Raw genomic sequence first — 19,469 nt, 5'->3', positions numbered from 1 at the left:
TTGTCCTTGAGAGAAAAAAGTTGAAGAATGAAGTTGAAATCTGTCTTGAATTAACTCACTATGCATTAGGCTATTTTACTGATATTTTGCTGAGCAATGTAGATAGACTGTTAAATGTACCAAACCAGTAAAAGCTATATGTTTTTAATAAGGAAAATTCAAATTAATGCGTTAGGAAGTATAGTGCATGTGCAGAAGGTAAAAAAACACATTACTTCCTGGTTAAAACCAGGAAGCAACGATACCCAGGTGGGTAGGTGGAGCTTCGGTCCGCCATCGCTACTGGATTGCTGAACCACCGACCACGGTCACTAACTGATTGCCAGATCTGGTCAGAACTGGTAGCATTTCACCCCTGGTTGAGATGTATAGCAATTTATTTGGGATGTGGCTGCCTTAGGATGGCACCCATTAATAAAAAGCATTCCAACAGTAACAAAGGAGGCACTGTTCAGTTGTCTCTCTACAACCCAGCGTTGCATCCACTAACTCTGCTAAAGAGGTTTCCCCAGTTTTCTTGGCTCCTTAATTACATGGGGATTTTGTACATGATTGGTGGCTACCAAATGTTTGCTTCCAGTTCCCAGAGGATGGGGTAGAGGGAACCTTAAATCATTAGTGTGATGTGAGGATAAATTAACTTAAATAAATACATATTTATTAATGAGACGCGGTGGCTCAGGGGCTAGGACATTGAGTTTGTCGATCAAAAGGTCGGCAGCTCAGCGATTCAAATCCCTAGTGCTGCCGTGTAACAGGGTGAGCTCCCGTTACTTGTCCCAGCTTCTGACAACCTAGCAGTTTCGAAAGCACATAAGAATGCAAGTAGAAAAAATAGGGACCACCTTTGGTGGGAAGGTAACAGTGTTCCGTGCGCCTTTGGCATTGAGTCATGCCAGCCACATGACCACGGAGACGTCTTCAGACAGCGCTGGCTCTTCGGCTTTGAAACAGAGATGAGCACCGCCCCCTAGAGTCAGCAACAACTAGCATGTATGTGCGAGGGGAACCTTACAGAAGCATACTAAATATTGCTCTTCTTTATGTTAATTCTACTTCTGTTCTTGTGAACAAAGTATTGCAGAAAGACCATATATATTTCAGGGATCACTCATTTAAAAGAAATCCAAACTTAAATAGTATTTCTCTTACAACTTTTCACTAATTGAGAAATAAGAACTGGATAACATTCTGGTTTCCCCTTTGCATCTGATATATTTAAAGTAGAGGTGAGAAACATATGGTCTTTCAGATATTCCCAGAAGCCCAGCCAGCATGGCCAGTAATGAGAGATGCTCAGAACTGCTCAGGGCATCTAGAAGGCTTAGGTTCCCTACCCTGCATGAAATAAAAAAGTTGCATCATAAATTATACAAGCATATAGTAAATATGCCCTGTGTCTTAAATATGGGATATGAAAGGGTGGAAGATTAGTATTCCAGGTGTCACAAGTCAAAAAAGCAAAAAGTTGCCTTTGTAAAGTCACCACCACTTTTCAATTTCTGCAGAATCACCCAAAAGAGGCTTTGAATATAGAAAGTAAATTATTCCTTCTGTCACTTTTACTCAGAAATATAGTAAAACTTTAAACAAGGAGTTCGCATTACATCACATTTCCCTTAGCAACCAAAGTTAAGCTTTGTGGCAGAGATTATAAAATAGGAAGCGGAATGAGAAGAGGCACCTGAAACTTATCTGAGAAATTTGCATCCAGCAGGTCTGAAAAATAAATTCTAAAACACAATTCCCAACCAAGGCTGATATTAATCCCCAGGGAAATCTTCCAGTTGCTCTTGCTTTTTTATTCAAATACTGGATATAAGATAGCTGCCACTTCCTCCGAGATCCCATTTTTTGTGTGTGTATTCATAGTTAATTTTTGAAGTTCATGACAAATGAATGCTTTGGTGAACATCTGTAACAAAAAGGGTGCTTCACCTCGCACATATGCTTAAATCACAAAAGAATGTTCTGCTTTCTTAAAGTTTGAATTCTAGCTGCACTCCAGTTGCTTCTTTCTGATATTATCATCAGTTATGTTCCCTGTATGATAAAGGCTTCTTAGTTGATTGCAGTTTTAGCAGAGAATGTATTTGAACCAGGTTATCTTGTTAAAAGTGGCTTAAATTGGTTATTCTGAGGGATGGATGAAACGGCAACAACTTCAACTTCTCCATTGATTGCTGTTCCTTCTCTAGGGGTGTAACATTCAGGTCATCATGTCTTCTTTAGCTTCTGTACTAGCTAGATAAACCATTTTTAATGAAGGTGTTACTTTTCTGTCCTCTACTGAAGCAAAGAAAATCTGTGCATTCACTTTTTCACCAAAGTAATTTTGGGCTAGTTTTTCACCTTTAATTTGTATCTCATTGCTAGTCAATAGGTAGCAGGAGGGTGAGTTTTTTTAATCTGTCTCAATTTCTCTGTAAAATATGCTGAGAAGCATAGAATTTAAACACTGAAATAGGCTTTCTTTCACCTCTCCTTTTCTTTATTCATAGAGTTTCTAGAAGTGCAGACTACTTAACTGCTTGGGAATGAGAGCCAGTACAACTTACTTTTACTATTTTTTCCATAAACACAGTAAATGTAGCCACGGTGTTTCTGTACATTTTAGTCATGTAGGAGAAGTGATCCCTTAAAGATGCAAAGAAATCCTCATCGACCCTCTCCAGTCTAATTACAAATAAAAGTTTACTGGAAATAGAAAGCAGTGACGTGTAAATCATAAAATAAACATAAAATCCTATACGAGGACTGCCAGATTTCTATGTTAAAATAAATTATTCTACTTCAACAGATTTAGAGGGTTCCTGACTCAGTAGCATCTCACACATTGAAGTTACCTGGTCCAATGAATTGAACAGGGATCCCAAGAAGAGACGAAAGAGCACAAGACAAGAAAAGGACTTTGCTAAGTTCTATCACCACCATGGCATGCTGGCTGTTATAAACCATCGTTTGAGCTGCACCATTTTATCCTGTTTGCATAACTATCTAAAGCCACTTCTTCACTCACAAATTAAGATAGTGAAAGACATTTTGGCAGGGCTGGTTAACGTTTTACTCTATTCAGAAATGAATTTAAAAAGTACCAGGAACTCCTTTTTCTATATTTAGGTGGTAATAATAGTTCATTTTGAGATGGAATGCAGAGTGAAGTGAAGTTAATGCTTATCTTTGTTTCTATGGGAATTAAAAATATAATCACAGTGCTGATTAGATGTAGCCTATGCAAGCAATGAGATGATTCTATAATTTTTCTGGGGTTTTTTTCTGACATTCTTCTGTCTGATTTCTTAACAAGTCAGCATTTCCTTACTGTTTAGTATAATCAAGTTCCAATGGATTGTCTGGAGAGGGAGGATGCTAATTACCCATAAACTGAAAGAGGTATTGGAAAATAGATAAGGGAGCTGGTTTTCTCCAACAAATGGTTTTGGAGATACAAATGCATCTCCTTTAGCATACATGAAATCCATCAAGTTGAAAAAAATACTATCAAACTATCCAATCTGTAGGCTCAAATATATTTTATTTATCAAATATTTTATAAAATATATGAACGTATCAGATATACTTCCTCCAGGTGCTGGGATGCTAGATTCTACACATAACAAAATATGCATATTTATAAAAAAAGAATTATATTGTCACCTACATAAATACAAGATTTTCATGAAATGGTCCAGAATTTCTTTCTCTGGGAAAGTCACCATAAAACTTCCAGCATGATATAGGTAACCATTGTGTCACGTCAGAGTGATGGCTCCTTCAGGAAGCATTAGAATTGTCTACCCTTCGATATTGAGCACGTGTGTAGATTTCTCTTCTGTTCCATAGTTTGTGCCAGCATATATTCCTTTGCAGCAACCTGCCAAAAAAACGAAGAGATCAATATGGATTGACCATGCCCTGCTTCAAATTCTCTATGATATGGGCAAAATACTTCGGCATTGGTCAGTGTTAGCAGTGACAGATACTGTAGCCAAAGCCACTACAACATACCGCTTCTTTGAGAACTGATGGTCTATCTCTTCCAGAGACTGTCCTTTGGTTTCAGGTACAAACAAATAAATAAATAATACAGCCGCCAATCCCACCAGTCCATAGAAAAGGAAAGTCCACGACAAGCCAATGACATCTGAATGGAGAAATATAACAAAATCAATGTATGACATAAAGCCACATTTGCTGGGATAAGCTGTCATGAAATCAGGAGCTTACCAAAGGCTACTTAAAAGGAGCTTCAAAATTTCCTTTCAAAAGTAAATTTATACTTTATTAGATACATGCATTCAGCAAAATCAGAAGTTTCATCTGGGCATTATTACAACAACAGATGCATTATAAAAGGCCCCAGTCATTTTAATTAAATTGAATTAAAATTATTATTTTATAGCATTTTGATTGCAAAACCTCTCAGGGGTGAGGTAATAACAATACTAAAAGGTTCAAAAAACATTAACAGCATGGTTTTGCAGTGTTTCTCTACCTTTAGTACCTTAGGGATGGACAATTGCCATAAATACTTTTCAGATGAGTTTTACTATTAACAGCAGGACCAGATGGCTTTCCTCTTCCACACACAGACTAATATATATCTGAACTACAAATGAGTTCTGACATAATATTTCTGGAATTAAAGTATCTGGCAATACTTGAAATATTTTGACAATATTTTAAAATATTACCTCAAACCCAAAAATTATTCAAAAACTTCTGAAAAAAGCAATGTCTAAACCAGCTAAATTAACTGAAGAAATGCAACCCTTCTCACAGAAGTTCCAAAGATACTTTTCCAAAAGGTAACTGGACTTTTTTTTCTTCTTCTTTGAAAATGTTTCACTTCTCTTCCAAGAAACTTTTACAGTTTCTTTTTCAACCAGGACCTGCATGATTAAGAATCTATGTAGACCTCATAAAATCAGATAGATTATAATCTTACTTCATATTAGCTTCACAATTGTCATTATGTATTGTATTGTATTGTATTGTATTGCATTGCATTGCATTGCATTGCATTGCATTGCATTGCATTGCATTGCATTGCATTGCATTGCGAAACAATTGACTTTTAAAATTTCAAACCTGGGGTTGCACATGTCTGGGCCAACAACTGTTTCAGACTACTAGTTGTAATTTTTTAATTTCATATCTACAATACATTCAGTCTTGTATCCCACTCTTGAGAATGACACTAAATGGCAAACCACAACATCTGGTGTAATTTTGGATTTTTTATCTTCTTCTGCAGCCTTAGTATTATCTCCTCTGATGCAGAGTTCTGGAGCATGTAAATATTTGCCTGCTCTTTTGTGAGGAAAACACTGTATCACCTAATAAATACATTATCCAGCTATGGACTTTGGATTTTTCTTCTTCTAATGACACCATTATGATATCTTCTTTTAAATGTTACTTTTGCCCATCCAAGAAAATCATAAGAAGCATCATGGCTTCTGGCTTAGAGTAGACTAAGATTGCCTTGAACTGAATTTTCTGGTTTCGCAGATATTTGAATCTGTCTATCTGGAGTCTAAATTTAACATTCTAGTTATTATATATGTCTGATCGTGACTCCAGAAGTGACGTAATAAACAGGAGACAAGATCCTCAAACAAAGGCAGTGACCCTTTGTTGGGTCTAGATCAGGGTTACTCAACCTCAGCAACTTTAAGACATATGAACTTCAACTCCCAGAATTGGGAATTCTAGGAGTTGAAGTCCATAAGTCCAAAACCTATTGAAATTGAGAAACACTGGCCTAAGTGCACCCTATTATCAGCTCTACTATGGTTATCAGCAGCAAAGAATGTCAACAACAAGCCAATACTATACCTACCAATGACGTCAAGGAATGTAAGACTGATCAGTAAATTGGCAGCCCAGTTGAAACTATTGCAGAACGCAAAAGCTCTCCCTCGTATGCTAGCTGGATAGATCTCACTGAGGACGAGCCATGTCACTGTGGGAGGAGAAAAGAAAATCAAGGGGTGGAATAAGGCATGAGGAAGAAACAAATCATAAGCAACATTTTGTGCAACCATAAGAAGAAAGTGGAATGGGAAAGATATTATAGAAAGAAAGCTTGAACTGTTGAGTTGGAAGATTTTTATTTTTATTTTATTTGCATTTATATCCCGCCCTTCTCCGAAGACTCAGGGCGGCTTACACTATGTTAGCAATAGTCTTCATCCTATTTGTATATTTATATACAAAGTCAACTTATTGCCCCCAACAATCTGGGTCCTCATTTTACCTACCTTATAAAGGATGGAAGGCTGAGTCAACCTTGGGCCTGGTGGGACTAGAACCTGCAGTAATTGCAGGCAGCTGTGTTAATAACAGACTGTCTTACCAGTCTGAGCCACAGAGGGCCTTTGTGATGCAATTATTCAGAAGCTTCAAGTTAAACACAATGAAGACATGAAGAGAGACACTCTGGATGATGATGATGATGATGATGACTACTACTACCACTATTACTCTTGCTCCTAAACAACTTTTAAACTCACATACTTTTAAACATAAAATACATATCTACACATGCATGTTACTTTTTTACAAGAAACATTGAAAAGGTAGGTAATACACTGTTCCAGAAAATTCTATGACTAGAGATTGTAGACAGACCTTTTCACTGAATTGTAAAATAACTGGAACAATTAAAAAAAACATTACTTGTTACAACCAGTGCAGTACCTAGGTGAATTTGGCTAATTCTGAAGAAGCTGAGCGGAGCAGGACTTGGTAAATAGTTTAATGCGAGACCATCAGTAAATTCAATTTGTGTAGTAGAGTAGAAACTAATAAAAATACCAAAAGGCAATGGAAAATAACTTCCACCTCACTGGTTAAGAAAACAATATGAACATGGACATGTAGTCACCAGATGTCAACTCAAGTTAGGGGAGATTTTACCTTTTCTCTTCATTCTGGAAAACTGTATTAGTAGGTGCATTCTTAGTAAATACAGTAGTGTCCCATGTCATTTTAATAACCAAGTGGGACCCTGATGGCTAGAAATTACAGAGTTCTAGTTACAGTTTTAATCTATCTAGAGAACATCAATAAGAAGGCTGGGCATTGCATTGCCCAGGTGAATGTATTGCACCAGAGAGCTCTTACGGACTAAAAGGCTGTTTTGTCAAGTATATAAATATCCTGCTTCCTTTCAAAAGAAATTACTAAGAAAAAATTAACAAATTCACCATGGTAAACGTTTGGATTCATGAATAATATAAAGTAATGTAGAAGTCAATATCAGATTCATTGATTGAACTTTATATCAATTTCTTTGTGGGATTGTTTGGCCCAAATAATGAAGATAAAAGCCCTACTTGTGGTTCCACCAATGAGATCAGTTCATAGGCAACGCTTTGGAGCATCACTTATAGTACTTGGTTATAGCATTCCAGTTATGGAACTTCAGAAAGATGTTTAGCTGGTACCTATGCTATGTTTCTGAAAATAATTGTAGACATGACTATTCACCCAACAATTTATGAGATAACAATTACTCTAGAAATAGATACACTTTAAGATGACCAGTGTTTTTATTCATTTATTAAAACTGAATTTGTTTTAATGTTTGTATTTATTGGTTTTTAAACATTTCTGGTTTTATTGTGACAGCTTCATTTGAGACTGTTTTTTTAAAAATTCTTTTGTAAACCACTTTGTTTGCTTCTGAAAGGAAAAAGAGCAATGTGCAAAAATCATATAAATCAACTAAATTGTCAGTCAATAAAAACCAGCTAGTCTGAACTTCAACTTTTCTTAAAATAATACTTTTCTTTTAATCAAATGCAAACCTTACCTGATTGAATCATCTTTTCTAAGGCTTCTAACTGGCCAGCACAGGTTCCTCTTTCATTCAGATAACTTCTAAGTATTTGAAGCAGGCATATAAAATAAGCTGGAGTCACTGTTCGTAGTACTAACGCCTCAACTGGTAATATTGCTATTTTATTTGCAAACAGTGGGATTATAAATTGGCAGATGTATGTTATCCATAGTTATGTTTGCTTAACTAGGTATGTAAACAACATTTGAGGACAGTGCTTATTTCCTGGAACAGATAGGTAAAAGGAATTCTTTCAGAAAGTTGTGTGTGTATGAGAGAGAAAATACTTCAGTGATTCCACTTTCAGTCAGCTTTGCTGGCTGGGGAATTCTGGGAGTTGAAGTCCTCCAGGCTGAAGGTTGCCAAGGCTGGAGATCCCTGTCTTAGGCTATTGCTCTGTCTCACTTTAAACTGGACATGCTAAGGACAAGTCTGCCAGGCTTAAAGTTGCCAAGGTTGGAGACCCCTGGTCTAAGATATACAGTAGATAAACCATGGATTCCTATGTGATCCATCCCAATTTCTTTCAGTTCCCAAAATATATCCAGAATGGGAATTAGATAAACTTGCTGCTTGTATTTCTGCAGAGTAATGGAATTTTAATATAATAATCCCTTCCCCAAACTTCTCATGTTATCTGCCCTAAACCTTGTATCCTTTGGAAGCCAAGGAGTTTCATTTTTCTTTTGTTTCTAAATGAAGCTCCTAGGCATAAGATTGCTACCCTGGTCTAAAATCATCTCTGATGTGAACACAGAGTGGCTTTGGAAGATCAGAAAATTATCACTCAAAAGCCTATTCATGTTTAGCCAGAATAAGCCCTATAAAATTTAGTTAAGGAGGCTAATGACTGAAAATTAAGAGTTCTTTTCCTGGGTTATTTTTTTTTAAGTGAACACTCTTTTCCCCCATTCCTGACCCTAGGGTACTCCTTTATTATGGAGTACTCTAGTGAAGAATAGGAACTCCTGCTGAAACTGCAAATGCATTTATAGTTTGCCTGTATAGATTCATGAATCAAAGGACTTACTTCACTTGTTCCATTATGGCACACACAACTATATTCTAATTTTAATACTGTTAAGGAGTAATTGCAGGCCATTTCAGAGCCAAACTGATAGGGCAGCACAGAAGCCCAACAAACAAACATAATAAACTACTTTGTTGTTGTTAGCTGTGAAGTCATGTCCGACCTATCGTGACCGCATGGACAACATTCCTCCAGGTGGTGCCTTTTGGTACTGTCCATGGGGTTTTCATGGAAAAGATACTGGAGTGGGTTGCCATTTCCTTCTCCAGTGGATCACGTTTTGTCAGAACTCTCTGCTATGACCTGTCCGTCTTGGGTTTCCCTGCATGGCATAACTCATAGCTTCATTGAGCTACACAAGCCCCTTTGCCATGACAAGGCTGTAATCCATGAAGGGGAATAAATTACTTATTAAGACTCAAAATGCATTCAGATATAGACAGGTCCATCTTTGTAAGAGGGCCCTGGGACAAGAAATATGAAATCAGGAAGATACTCACTTGGTCCAAATCCAATTGAGAATGCACTTACAAAGGCCATTAAGCTCAGGAGTGTAATCCAGTTTAGGAGCATGTGCCCCTTGGAAGAAGCCCCACTGATGGAAGAATTGGTATCCTGTTCTTTTTCATCCACTGACTGGGTAAGAAATTGGGTTTTCTCAGTTTCTAATGTAATGGTTGCCCTTTTTTCTCCACTTTTATTATTGGTAAGCATTTTGGCATTGACTGCTGGTCTCATGAGAGCAAAAGTTGATTCAACTTGTATTTCATTAGTATCTTTTGTCAATAAGAAATAGGAAGCAGCTGGCTGGGGAGAAACTGAATTTATGTGGAGAGGAGGCGAACTGAAGGAAGTATTGTTTGAATCTATGAGCGTTTCACAGTCTTTAACCAAATCTAATGGAACAGAGAAGTTGACCAGGCCAATAACGATAACTGAAAAAGCCATCACCAAACATCCAGCCAGCAGCAATACCCTTCGGCCGACCTTATCTGCAAAAAACATGGCAAATAGAGTTGCAATAACCTTCATCACCCCTAGACCAACAGAGGCTAGGATAGCAGAGGAATCAGTCTGAAATCCCACAGAACGGAAGATTGTCGATGCATAATAGAGGGCATTGGGCTGGCCAGTGAACTGTTGAAAGAGGACCAATCCCAGGCCAACCAAAGTCCTGTTTCTCATATTGTCCTTTGATCTGAAGAGATCTAGAAGAGAATAATTCTTCTCCATGGAGCATGGAAATATTATGTCTTCACCATCTTCATTCTTGTGAAGTTGAATGAGGGTACTGTGAGTCACACTGTAGTGTGCATTGAAAGTCCTGGGGTTGTTGGAGAGGAACAGGATACTGAGAAGCTGGATGACGGCCAGGCCAATAGCCAAGCCAAACATGTATCGCCATCCCTCAGGTGTGTCAGCAAACACGTAATTCAGTGCATACGAAAGTAAGATGCCCATGGTGATTCCAGCTTCATAAAGGGATACCAATAGCCCTCGCTGATGGGCCGCCACCATTTCAGAGACATATATGCAGCACGCCATAGATGATAAAGAAATGGCAAAACCTACAGTCAGACGCCCACCCACCAGCCAAATAAGTGACCTAGCAAGTGTCAGGATGAGACTGCCACATAGCAAAACTGTATTGCTGAGCAATATTGCTTTCCGCCTTCCCTGCCGGTCAATGAAGATTCCTCCAACCAAAGAAGCTATGAGAGCTCCAATGAGTAAGGCACTCACAAGGACCTCCTGCTCAATACAACGAAGATGGAAAACCACCTGCAGCTGCAACAGTGCTCCTGAGATGATTCCGAGTTCATATCCAAAGATCAGTCCTCCAAGCAGTGAGATTGCTGATGTCAGCAGGAGGACGAACAATGCTTGTCCTGGAGATTGAGAATAAGAGCAAGAGTGAGATCTGACAGAGCTTCTGCTTTAAGTTGGTATAGCTTACAAGAACTTCAGTGTTGTAAACTGCACCACATTTGAAAGCAAAATTTGTTATTATTGTTTTATATATAAAGTCAATCAAGATTAATAGTCTCCAACACAGGTAGTCCTCAACTGACAACAGTTCTTTTAGTGGCTGTTCAAAGTTACAACATCAGTGAAAAAAGTGACTTTTAACCATTTTTCACACTTACAACCATTGCAGCATCCCCATGGTCACATGATCAAAATTCAGACGCTTGGCAACTGGTTCACATTTATGACGGCAGCTGTGTCCAGGGGTCACCTTTTGTAACCTTCTGAGAAGCAAAGTCAATGGGGAAACCAGTTTCACCTAACAAATCATGTTACTAATTTGCCAACTGCAACGATTCACTTAACAACTGAGGCAAGAAAAATCGTAAAATGGGGCAAAACTCACTTAACAAAAGTTTCACTTAGCAGCAAACATTTTGGGTTCAATTGTGGTCATTAAGTTGAGGACTACCTGTACATCAGCATGTTCACTTTAATGATATTGTGGTTTTAAGACATTACCTATCTGCCCTATCTACTAAAACTAATCTGAATGTCAACGTTTCTGAGGTCAGAAATGGCAGCATTTTCTGAAATGCAAAATTATCTTTTTTTTCGGGGCAGGGGGTTGAGTGCAGTTAGGAGAACCTACGTCACAGCCCCAGTGAAACAGAATATTTGCAAGAGTCACAGAAGTATGACTCAATGTTGGAAAACATGGGAAACCTGCTAGGGCAGAAAACAGGGTATTGTAACCAGATTTGGTACAGTCCCCACTGCAATGTATTTTGAACCTCCCATTATTGGTTCCTGGAAAAGTGTCCATTATTTTCAAATTATTAAAAATAAGGCTATGTTTCAAAGGTTTTATAGGCCTAAATTTGAACCCCAAATTGTACCTAGATCAAGATAGTATGCAGCATGTATTATATCAAAGTAAGCATAGCAACATATTTTCAATTCAATTCAAATCTTGATTGACAGTGCATAAAATATGTGCAATGAGATTGGTTGAGCTCCCTCAGTGCACATACCACCCTCCCCAACACAATACAACTCACAGTGAAGACAGAAAATCCCTAACCCAGTAAATCATATTAACAAAACACTTTTCTTAAAGAAAAAAACAAGGACTTATTACTTGGGTGCATATTTTGCTCTGAAGGGATTCTTTCTGTATAACTACAGATCTCTATTCACCATCTATTTATACTTTGGCCTTCTTGTAAAAGTGGAAGCTAGCAATTATCTCACCATAATTACAGTGAACATATTTTCTCGGGAAGAAACAAAGGACAAGAGAAAAGAGGGCAAATCTGAAAGGAGTTCATGAAGATAAAAACGATTAATAGCTTATGTTTTGCTTTATAAGGGCAAATTCAAGAGCAAACCAAGAAAAACTACAAAAATGCATATTGAAATATTTAAACTCAAAAAGTATATGTAAATTTATTTATTTTTAAAAAAGAATTTGGTTTCCGTATTTTTTTCATGTGAATGCGAAAGCTTGGGTATTAAGGGGTACCATTTGAATGACACAAGTTAAATGACCAAAATAAAGGACAAATGTGAATTTTTCAAAATTAAGTAGATCTGAAGAAAATACCATAAAAGGCTGTCCTCTATAATAAAGGACATACGGTCACTGTAACAATTCGTTTTATTTCACAACCATCTTGTATAATAGGCTGGGCAGAGAGACAAGAACTGTCTCCTGGCAAACTTCAGGGCCGAGTGGGAGTATTTGTAGCTTTGGTCTAACCTTCTAATCTCTGTGGTGGATGTAACCCTTCGTGTTGTGCGGAAGTTGAATTTCAAATTCCCTAGAAGCAGGTTGTAAAACAGTGTTATTGCCTATGAAAGCCACCTACTGGAAATTAGGGGGCTTCCTTTGGCAGCTGTTGGCCATTATGAGAACAGATTGCTAGGCTAGATGGAGTAAGTGTCCAATCCAGCAGGGCAATATTTACTGTACATTATTATGAACAGCTTAATGTAACACATCAGCTCCTATTAGCATGCGAACAGCCACTGACAGGTTATGGATGGATGTCACAGTAACCAGAGAACTCCGTTTAGTGAATCAAGGTTTCTGTCTTTAAAAGTTTTAGAGAGAAGATTTATAAAAGATCATTTTTCATTCACAAAGTATTTAAATCTGGATCCAAACTCTATTCTGATTGTTCTGCATGCAATAAGCAGAAACACTATAATGACTAACTTTTAACATTCACCACAGTGTCACATAACGGAGTGAGCTCCCGTTACTTGTCCCAGCTTCTGTCAACCTAGCAGTTCAAAAGCATGTAAAAAATGCAAGTAGAAAAATAGGAACCACCTTTGGTGGGAAGGTCACAGCGTTCTGTGCGCCTTTGGCACACAGTCACATGACCACGGAGACGTCCTTGGACAGTGCTGGCTTTGAAACGGAGATGAGCACCACCCCCTAGAGTCGAGAGAATGACTAGCATATATGTGCGAGGTGAACCTTTACCTTTATAATGAAACTAGAGCAGTTGGCTTGTTCTAGACCCCATCCTTACAATCCAACTTTATGCATATTTATTTTCAAGCATATCCCACAGATTATTTGTTTGTTTGTTTCTATCCTTGATTTATTTTTTCAAACAAATCAAGGCAGCAAACATATCCATCACACCCTCCTCCTCCTATTTTTTCCTCAATAATAAACCTGTGAGATGGTTGGGTTAAATCTGACCCAAGGTAACCCAGCTGGCTTTCATGGCTAAGGTAGGATTAGAACTCGGGGTCTCCCACTTTCTTTTCTGGGGCCTTAACTATTAGACTGGATTGGATCTCTTAGTAATAGAAAACCAGGAAGCTGGATAGCAATCTTGTTTATTTCAATTCACCATGATAGGGTTTTTTTAAAAAAAATCAGAAGGGTAAACATTTTATAAACATGAACCACAGTATGAATGTATTTCTCCAGCTGGAAATCACATCAAAGAATGCAAGCAGATGCTTTCCAGACTGCCAGCTTGTTGATCTAAATTTCTTATAATGTGCACTTCAGCTAATGGTTATGATTATACCAGTCTTTTACACATTTGGAACCACCAATTAACTTATCATACTATATTTTATGGATGCTGCTTGAATTTTTTAAAGCATTATACACCAGATATATAAAGCTACACACAATTTGCAGCAATGAAATGATACTATTTTTGGTCTATCTTTATTTTTTTCTATCAAAAGGTAAGGAAGAAGGCATTTTAACTAATTTTTAGGGGACTATATACAGTAGTTTTGATTTTTTTTTGTTAATTGAAGAAATAGGTGGCAAGATGGGCTGATTGGGTAAGTAAATAAAATAATAAACATATCTTAAAATAGCATTTATTATGCTACCTTTAGTGCATCTCTTTTATTGGCTATTCCCCTTCTGATGTTATGTTGAAATAGTCTACAATTTATATAGCTGACCAAGCTGCTTTCAATTTTATTATGTATTATTTAAACAGAAACATTATTATAAACAACTATTTCATCAGAATCAGTAGAAGGGATTTGCAGATTCAAACATTTCTACCTGGAAGCTCCATTAGGCACATAAGAGACTCGTATGAATGCAAAAATTGAATCAATTAGATTCTACTGCAACCCCATTTCCTTTACTGTTGTTACCAGCTTATACATTTTTATTAAAATGAAGCTAGCAGAGGAAAAAGATACCAGACGGATATCAAATCATTCTTTGTTAAGGAGAGAATTCTCATGAAATCTATAAATAATTGCTGAAAAAGTCCCAGTTACAGCTGATCATACCAACCAAGTTTTGTGACATTTTTTGGGGACAGTTCTGTACATACCTACCCCCCTGGGATACATTTATTGGGATTTACTCCCAGCTAAGTGTTTATAGAAGTGTTACTCAACCTTGGCCGCTTTAAGATACATAGATTTCAACTCCCAGAATTCTGCAGCCAACATATTGATGTATCTTAAAGGGGTCAAGGTTGAGAAACACTGGTATATAGACTTGCTGACTGAAATTATAAGCCAAGCATGAAAGAAAGAATGGCAGAAAAAAATGGTTTTAAGGAACTGAGGGCCTTAAAGGGACATCAGAGGGAATGATAGGAAAAAATCAAGACCGCTGGAACAGCGCAATCAAAGCCCTTTACCTTTTTATATTGAGGTGTGTGATGCATGTAAAAAGGGCTGGAGATTCACCATGTTGATTTTACTTCCTACAAATATCCCAGGGCTTTTCTGTTGTAAGAAGCCCTCTGTTCACATAACACCAGTCAACTATATCTGTGGTAGGATTCAAATTTTTTTACTACTGGTTTTGTGAGCGTGGCAGGGGAAAACTACTGTAAAATCTCCACTCCAGGGGAAGGTTACTACAAAATCCTGATTTCCTCCCGATTAACTGGGACTCAGGAGGCAGAGAATAGATGGGGGCAGGGCCAGTCAGAGGTGGTATTTACCGGTTCTCCGAACTACTCAAAATTTCCACTACCGGTTCTCCAGAACTGGTCAGAAACCTGCTGAATACCAACTATATGGAAGGAGAGAATTAAGTCCTTGGCCAGATTTGGTTCCACCCTTTAACCTGGGGAACATTTGCTCAATGCCAGGAAGATAACAACATCATAAATACACTTTTGGAGGAAGAGGTTTCCAAGAATGGTGAGTTGCAGTTGAGACAGCTAAGAAAGTGGATGAGAATTCAGGTGAAGATACCAGCAACCAGGTAGATTATATACTAGGTGATTGTTCAGTTGGCAGAAGAGCCATTGGGCCTTCTAGGAGTTTATGCCTTAGTCTAATTCTTAACTTTCTCTCCCCCAACCACCAACATCTCCAAATTATCTGCTACTAAAATTAATATCTAATTCTTTGCTGTTAAAAAAACCACATTATTTTACTTCATCTCTTCACATTGTTAATAGAATTTCAGTGTCTAACTTTGCCTCTCCTGTCCCCAAATAGACAACACGTAGGTCAGAGGAAATAAATGAGGAGAACTTTCATTGTTGCATTATTTTTGCCATATGAAAGATTTCTTGGTCTGTTGGAGTATTCACTTCTACAGAAATTGCTTCCAGCTTTGGAGTGAGAAAACTAGACTGTAACTTGTGAAGAACTAGGCCTATATTTAAATACATTAAGTTCTAAACTTAGTATGCAACAAGTAGACTGACAAGAAAAACTAAAGATAAGAACTCTTAGCTGTGTTTGTTTCCCTTTTGTTAATGGCCAAATCTGATCACTTTTAAAATCTTTAGTTGTTTTATCTTTATGATTAAATATTTATTATGGGTCTTTGATTTTTATCCAACTTTATTTTATGCAACGTGGCATACATAATTCTCCCTCTTCTTTTTTTCACCACAATATTTTATGGTGAACTGGGGGCAGGGAGGGAAGGAGGGAGAGATGGGGAGGGGGAGGGAGAGTGAGAGAGAGTGAGAGTGACTGGTTTAAAGTCACCTATATAGCTTTTATGCATAAGGAAAAATTAAAAATCACAATCTTATGGTTTCTAATCCAGAATCCCAAATGCTAAACTGCTAGACTCAGTTTACTGATTGTCTAGTTTATTGTGTTATTTTATTATTACCTACCTAGAGTTGAAGTTGGAGCTGTATACAAGACCTGTAAAATAAATGTCTGAACGCAGGAACAAACTGAAACACTTCATGGAGTGTGTATTCCTGGTGTTAGGAATAACAGCTCAGAGACTGAGTACTGCAACTTTTAATAATCACACACAAGGTTTGGAGGTACAGATTGGACAGATCAGTCATGGCATAAATAATAAAGTTCTGGTACACATAAATGAAAATTCATATTTTAACCCAGAGATTGCTCAAAGCAGAAATGAAGGAATAGACAGAATAGTTTGAAGGCATACTTCAAAAATGGTTTAGAAGGGAAGAACTTGATCCAAGCAAGCATCTCTAGTATTCATTAAAGCAGCTTTTTCCCTTCTCTATGCCTATTGAAAACTTTTTAAAGGTTTTATATATTTTAGAATAGAATAGAATAGAATAGAATAGAATAGAATTTTATTGGCCAAGTGTGATTGGACACACAAGGAATTTGTACCCAACCTCTTACAAGGGTTGAGGATAACTGGATAGAAAGAAATACTTTTTTCTCCTTTACCCATGGATGATATATCATAAACCGCAATGTGGTTTGCTTGGATTAGAGTTAGCACAATGAAATTTGGAAAGTATGATTTTGCAGCTTACATGTGAACTGGGCTACTCTGTCTTATTCAACTAACCATGGCTCGGTGCAATTGTAAACTTTAATCTTCAAACATTAACTCTTAAAATTCCCAACACACTTGAAAATCGTGTCAATATCTGCAATCCTGTACTGTTTAAGTACTTTCAATTTCTCGCCCATTTCCTGGCACCCCACCATCCTATTATAAAAAGGGTAGGAAGCCAAATGATTTTTTAACTGAAATAGTGTGCTGCCTTTGAAAACCAATACAGAGGAGCAAATAGATTTCAAACTGAACTATCATTAATTGCTGTACTAAAACTTTTTCTGACATTAACATGTACATTTTTGTGCTAGAAAGGTAGATTAAATAAGTGGCCGCATTTAATTGGAGAAATAAATAGCAAGGTGTTTCGTTCGGTAAATGATGAATAAGGAAGTCTGGCCTTCCATCTAAACAAAACCCATTTGATAGAGCAGGTCTTATTCTTGAGCAAGCATGTAACATTTATTAAAAGGCCATCTGAATACCAGAGGCAGACAATATTCCCGTGCCCTACCTTCTTATAAATTAGTCCATGAAACCAATGTGTTCTGGGATTGCATGATATACTGAAATGTAAACTTAATCCCATGGGATCCGTTCACAGAGTACACTGGGCTAAAATGTAGTTGGCAAGTTTATAGTTTGCCAATTAGCCAAAAGAACTATAAACAGGTCTGAGACAGTAGTCTTATGAGCTACTTGCTTAGGTTCACGGTGGACTGTGACATTGTGACCCAATCCTATCAACTCTGCTCTGTGACAGTGCAAAAGAATGCAGCTTGATTAGGAAAGCGAGCGCCATCGGCTACTCTTAGCAATGGAATTCCTGGCTTTCACTGAACCCACTGAACTCTTCCAATCTGGCGACTTGACTTCTTCTCCTATCATCCCTGGTCAGCTATAACCCAATGCTTTCAAGGGACATCAGACAGGGGATGTTAGTGGTGAAATCCAATTTTTTTTACTACCAGTTCTGTGGGCATGGCTTGGAGGGTATGGTGTAGCTTGGTGGACACGGCAGGGGAAGGATATTGCAAAATCTCCATTCCCACCACACTCCAGCGGAAGGATGCTGCAAAATCCCTCCCCATTCTGGGGCCAGCCAGAGGTGGTATTTGCCAGTTCTCTGAACTACTAAAAATTTCTGCTACCGGTTCTCCAGAACCTGTCAGAACCTGCTGGATTTCACTCCTGACGTTAGTGCTTCTGCTCCTAGACCTAACACTGTAATCCAAGATAAAGAAGACCACCTTTTCCTTGAGACCATTTTAAGAGGGTTTGGCAAAGCACGATACAGATATAGATAGATAGATAGATAGATAGATAGATAGATAGATAGATAGATAGATAGATAGATAGATAGATAGATAGATACATACATACATACATACATACATACATAGGATATTAACTCATTAGTCTGACAGAGGAAAACAATAACTGAGAACACAGGACAGAGATTGGGGAGCAGAGAAGCAGAACCGCAAAGGCGAATTGTTTTACAAAGAAGCCAGACGAAAAAAATTCCTTCCATCCGAGAACAAACCGAAGCCATGTAGAGAAGTCCTCCCTTCCCCGTCCCCTGCTGCTCTCTTCGCCGGACAAGGAACTCACCCATGCTGATGGAAGCGGCGCACACAGCTCCCCCCAAAAAGTTTCTTTCCCAACTCGACAGCTAGGGTGGGGGGGCGAAAAGAGAACCGGCGGCCCAGAAAGCCCCTGGGGATCGAAACCTCAACCAGCGCTTCAGCGCTTCCCAGCCCTGCCTGGACTTTAGCGGCGAGAAGGAAGGGACGTCCCGCATTCCGACAGTAGAGGGCTCGCCGCTGGGACGCCCCCGGGCCAAAGCTCTCACTTTTCCAGGATCGCATCCTGGATGTCCGCGCCGCCGCAGAAGGACAGAGGCAGGAGCAGAAAATTGTTGCGCCTTCGGAAGCCCCGGGAAGCTGGAGGCCCCGCGGAAACTCCGCTTTCCCTGTACAGCGCGCAGAAAGAAGTTTGGGTCTTGTTTTCTTTTCGTCGGGACCGAAGAGCGCCACGTTGCTCCGGACCTGCCTACGTACCCTCGGCGGGGAGGGGAGCCCCCTCGCAGAAAGAGGGGAAACGGTTCAGCGACCTTGCTCGTTCTTCCAGGGCAGGGCTGGGTGGGATCCGGGAGCGCAGGGAAACTAGCAAAACGGCCCCTTCGCTCAGGCTTGCTAGATCCCATCCATTCAGTTGCTAGGCTTGCTAGATCCCATCGTTCAACCAACCTGCCTTCCGTTGAGGAGTTGTACACAGCATGAGCTAGAAAGAGGGCTGTGAAAATGTTTACAGATCCCTCGCATCCTGGACATAAATTGTTTCAAGTCCTACCCTCAAAA

At 38.6% G+C, this 19,469-nt stretch overlaps 1 protein-coding gene across 1 annotated transcript; it reads right to left on the bottom strand.

The window, feature by feature from the left end:
- Window positions 1–3,522: 3,522 nt before the first annotated feature.
- On the bottom strand, window positions 3,523–19,347 carry SLC2A10 (solute carrier family 2 member 10). Its single transcript, XM_058176173.1, has 5 exons — window positions 18,721–19,347; window positions 9,380–10,768; window positions 5,846–5,968; window positions 4,009–4,144; window positions 3,523–3,874 (listed from the first exon to the last, which is right to left on the bottom strand). Exons 1-5 carry the CDS (start codon window positions 18,722–18,724, stop codon window positions 3,775–3,777), a joined length of 1,752 nt encoding a protein of 583 aa, XP_058032156.1. The 5' UTR covers window positions 18,725–19,347; the 3' UTR covers window positions 3,523–3,774.
- Window positions 19,348–19,469: the final 122 nt, after the last annotated feature.

The sequence above is a fragment of the Ahaetulla prasina genome, chromosome 3 (assembly GCF_028640845.1).
Source record: "Ahaetulla prasina isolate Xishuangbanna chromosome 3, ASM2864084v1, whole genome shotgun sequence".
Lineage (NCBI taxonomy): Eukaryota > Metazoa > Chordata > Lepidosauria > Squamata > Colubridae > Ahaetulla > Ahaetulla prasina.
The sequence above is the reverse complement of the archived record's forward strand: the minus strand, read 5'-3'. Positions and strand labels throughout refer to the sequence as shown.

Coding starts and splice junctions, on each gene's coding strand:
- SLC2A10 (XM_058176173.1), bottom strand. Junction 5,969..9,379: donor CTCAATTGGATTTGGACCAA/GTGAGTATCTTC, acceptor CTCCTCCCACAG/TGACATGGCTCGTCCTCAGT. Junction 3,875..4,008: donor CATCAGTTCTCAAAGAAGCG/GTATGTTGTAGT, acceptor TTTTTTTGGCAG/GTTGCTGCAAAGGAATATAT.